The 3,808-nt window shown below is 36.0% G+C and overlaps 1 protein-coding gene across 1 annotated transcript; it reads right to left on the reverse strand.

Annotated features, from left to right (window-relative positions):
* Positions 1-1,895: 1,895 nt before the first annotated feature.
* LOC111031563 lies at positions 1,896-3,808 on the reverse strand. The gene is made up of 2 exons (XM_022311574.1): positions 3,537-3,808; positions 1,896-3,268 (listed from the first exon to the last, which is right to left on the reverse strand). The coding sequence occupies exons 1-2, from the start codon at positions 3,603-3,605 to the stop codon at positions 1,970-1,972; spliced, it is 1,368 nt and encodes a 455-aa protein (XP_022167266.1). The 5' UTR covers positions 3,606-3,808; the 3' UTR covers positions 1,896-1,969.

Raw genomic sequence — 3,808 nt, forward strand, 5'->3', positions numbered from 1 at the left:
TACAAATTAAGTAGTGTTATACGGTGTTATACCGTATTATATCCATCGACCATCAGATAATATAGATTTCCAATATTATCATTGTTAATTTGCAATCAAATTCAAAACCAGTTTTTTTTTTTATAACGGTAGCAAATTGTTCGTGCCGCGTGGAACAAGTATTACCAAATACATACCTTCAGTCCTCTCCACACGAAATTTGGCCGGTGGCCCCTGTGAACCACCCGCCATAGGCCGGCCGTTAGTCATGGGTTCTCAAATTGCACCGCGCTCCTGCGATATTTACTCAATAGGCGCACGGCATGTGTTTTTATGTGATGCGGTTCCTTTTTCAATTTAACAATTAAAGTATCCATCCTAGTATTTCGATTCAGCTATACAGCTGGAATGTATTTTGGAGGGATCGTACCACGTAGTGTATACGGCTGTTGATTGTGTGCATTATGCTACAAACAGTGCCAATGTTTTTGAAATCGCTTTCGTGAACAATTCGTGTGTGAACACTCTTGTGTTTGAATGAATGTATGTTCTTCGATTTATTTTGAATGTATTTTAAGAATAGCGATACACGCAGCCAGAGTAAACAAATTGTTTGTAGCGCTTACACATTTTTAAAGCCACTGCCATTAAAACCGGACTTAACTGGCGATTTCTTTAAAAATACTTGTACCACTGAAGCTTGTGGATTGTCAGTGCGCACTGCCAGGCGTATTTGCTCTGAAGCAAAACATTCAAAATGATAATCCTGACGAAGCAAAGTCAGTTGTGGCATTCAAGTCTCCACGCAAAGGCTTACAAACGGGCGAAAAATGCATCAGAGATCGATGGTTTTGATTCGGATGGTTAGGTAAAGAAGAACTGTGTACGAGTTATAGTTAAAGCCATTACAATACAAGTGTGACACTTGAATAGTAATGTTATTACTTACTATCGTCCATTCAAATTGAGATTGAACCGTTTTCGCGCACGTAGACTGCGGTGTTGTTCACCGTCTGGCCCCCGGGCGAACGGTATGCGATCTCTCATTGGTCGACAGTCATCGGCGGCAGTCCATTGTTCATCGGTACTCGTCGTCGTCGGTGCTACCGCCGTGTACACGGACAGAATCGTCAAAACATCATGGTCCGGGTGTATCGGTGTTGAACGGTTAACATTTTATTACAACACGTCTTCTTTTAATGCCTGATCAGACTGAAATAAAATGTATCAAATACCCAAGCGTAATATTATACTTAAACATTATGACGTGAAGGTCAATGCTTTTTTGGGTACCTACCTAGTACCTACTATTATACCCGTCTACTCGCAGCAGTAGGTTACACCTACTATTGTTATTTTTTTGCTGTATACATTGTGAATTGAGATCGATAAATACTATAATAGTAGCACAGAACAAATCTTAAGGCTCAACGAAATACCGTCCGACATTTCTGAATTTTAAACGTGCTGCCACATACCGAGAAATTCCATTTTTTTTAAGTTTTCTGTGGTTTATAGCTACACTGTTAGTCGGCAATTCCACTCATAACAACAACAACACATGGCCAACCATAGATAACATAGATTATAAATCGGTTTGATTCACGATTATAGATAGTACTATCTATAATCGTGGTTTGATTATTTGAATATAACAATATATTAAAAATTTGAACGAACAGTGTGGCACGATATAAAGAAAAAAAGGGAAATTCCCGGTACGTGGCAGCACGTTTAAAATCTAGAAATGTCGGACGTAGTTTTATCATCTCCCATAAGAGCCCATGTTAAATGAAATAAGATTCCGTTCTTTTGTTCTGTGATAGTAGCTATACCTACTAAGAACCTTACACGATATTGAATAACAAGAAAATATATTGTAAATAATATTATTTTTTTTATTGCTTCTATAAATATTATCAAATTAAATTAGAGCATTCATATACAAAAAAAAAAAATTTAAAAATACACATAATATAAATAAAAAAAATTAGTCAGATGCAATGCTGGATTCGTCTGATGATGTATCTCCGATTGGTGTCGTTACAGATTCTACCTCTTCTTCTAATAAGTCATCAATAATGAAATCAATTTTCCAAAATTTGTCTTCCTCTGCCCTCGCTTGACGAATAAAATCTTTCCACTTGTTTGAATCCACACTTTCGATACTCTCGGTTAATAATTGTTTGATATCGGTTAATTCATTCGTTGTATTGTTCATATTTACATGGTTTTTAACCGATGACCAAGCCAATATAATTGGGTTAAGCTCACAATGATTCGGCGGCAGTCTTAGTATAATACAATCATGTTCTTCTGCTAGTTGGTCAATTACGTACTTTTCGGGATACGGCTTTATCCTTTTCACTATATGAAGGAGTTCTGCGATAACCATAGAGCTGTCTATAACTTCATTCTTATCCTCCAACCACTTGATAATATTGGCTTTCTCGGTTTTGTACGTAGGTGCTTTGTCAATTTTTTCTGAATGACATGAGGCATTGTCCATGATTATGACACATTTTTTTTTTAATTTAGGTAATACACTCTCCATCCATTTGTAAAATGTTTCACGACTAATTTCACTTTGAAAATCTCTAGTATTTTTTTTTGACTTAAAACATAATAATGCACCTGGGACAAAGCCGTCTTCAGAGCCAATATTAAGGGCTATAAAGCGTTTATCTTTTTCCGATGGATCAACAGCACTGGTTGTTTGACCTTTTACAATTGCGTCCCCTGGTGATTTTATTGTGCATTCTCCAGAATGTACGCAGGTTTCATCCAGGTAGTATAAATGTCGACCTTCTTTTCGATATTTTCGTAAATCCTCAAGAAACCGTCTACGCCACACCACTATTTTATTTTTTTCCGTCAGTGCACCATTTACGCTTCGTTTGCTGTACTTAAAACCCATATTTTTTAAAAGACGAAAAAGACCGGTCCGTGAGATAGGTGGTAAAGACTCGTCGTTAGAAACCACTTGATGTATTTTGTCAACTGTCGGAATTTCTCGCTTTAGCCAAAAACTGTGCACATATCTACGAACTACATTTCTTTCGAACTCTTCAAATATAATGCGTGAGGGCATCCTAACCCGTGTTCTATTTGGTGATACCACAGTTTTCGAACGGTTGTATAGCGTGATTGTTTTGGAAACTGTTGTTACACCAATGCCTAATTCTTTAGATATCTCTTGCCGGAGTGATCTCATCGTCTTTTCTGGATCTGACTCCAATTTGGATTTGTACGCATTAACTATCAATAGTCTTTTTCCAGAATCCACTCGCTGAAAATAAAACAATGTTTTATTACAAATACGGCATATTATAAAAAATATTCTACAAAAACCTACGCCTATTATGAATCCAAGGAAATAAATAAAATAATAATAACGAAGGAATTTTTTTGTATGAGGGGGGGGGAGGGAGTTCTTTCCTGGATTTTTTTCAATCACTTACCAATTATTGTCAACTTTGTTTAGTAATTAATTAATGCCTTTTTTAATATTTTATATAATGTTATGAAATTAACTACAAAATAAATTTTTTACTAACCTTTCCTCTAGCATTTTTTTTTATTGGAGACCTGGAGCGGCTGGATTCTACTGCTTGTTGTTTGTCCATGATAATAATTGGTTACAAAAAGTACACACAAATAATATAAACAATTTTCAAAGGAAAAATATTATAAAATTCAAATAAACGTATTATATTATAATAAAACAATACGGAATGTAAACAAAACTGTAATCGTGAGATAAAGATTGTACGAATGAACACGGTGAGATGGTGAGATGTGAGAACGTGTATCAGCACAGGCGCACGGC

This window comes from Myzus persicae, unplaced genomic scaffold (assembly GCF_001856785.1).
Source record: "Myzus persicae strain clone G006 unplaced genomic scaffold, MPER_G0061.0, whole genome shotgun sequence".
Lineage (NCBI taxonomy): Eukaryota > Metazoa > Arthropoda > Insecta > Hemiptera > Aphididae > Myzus > Myzus persicae.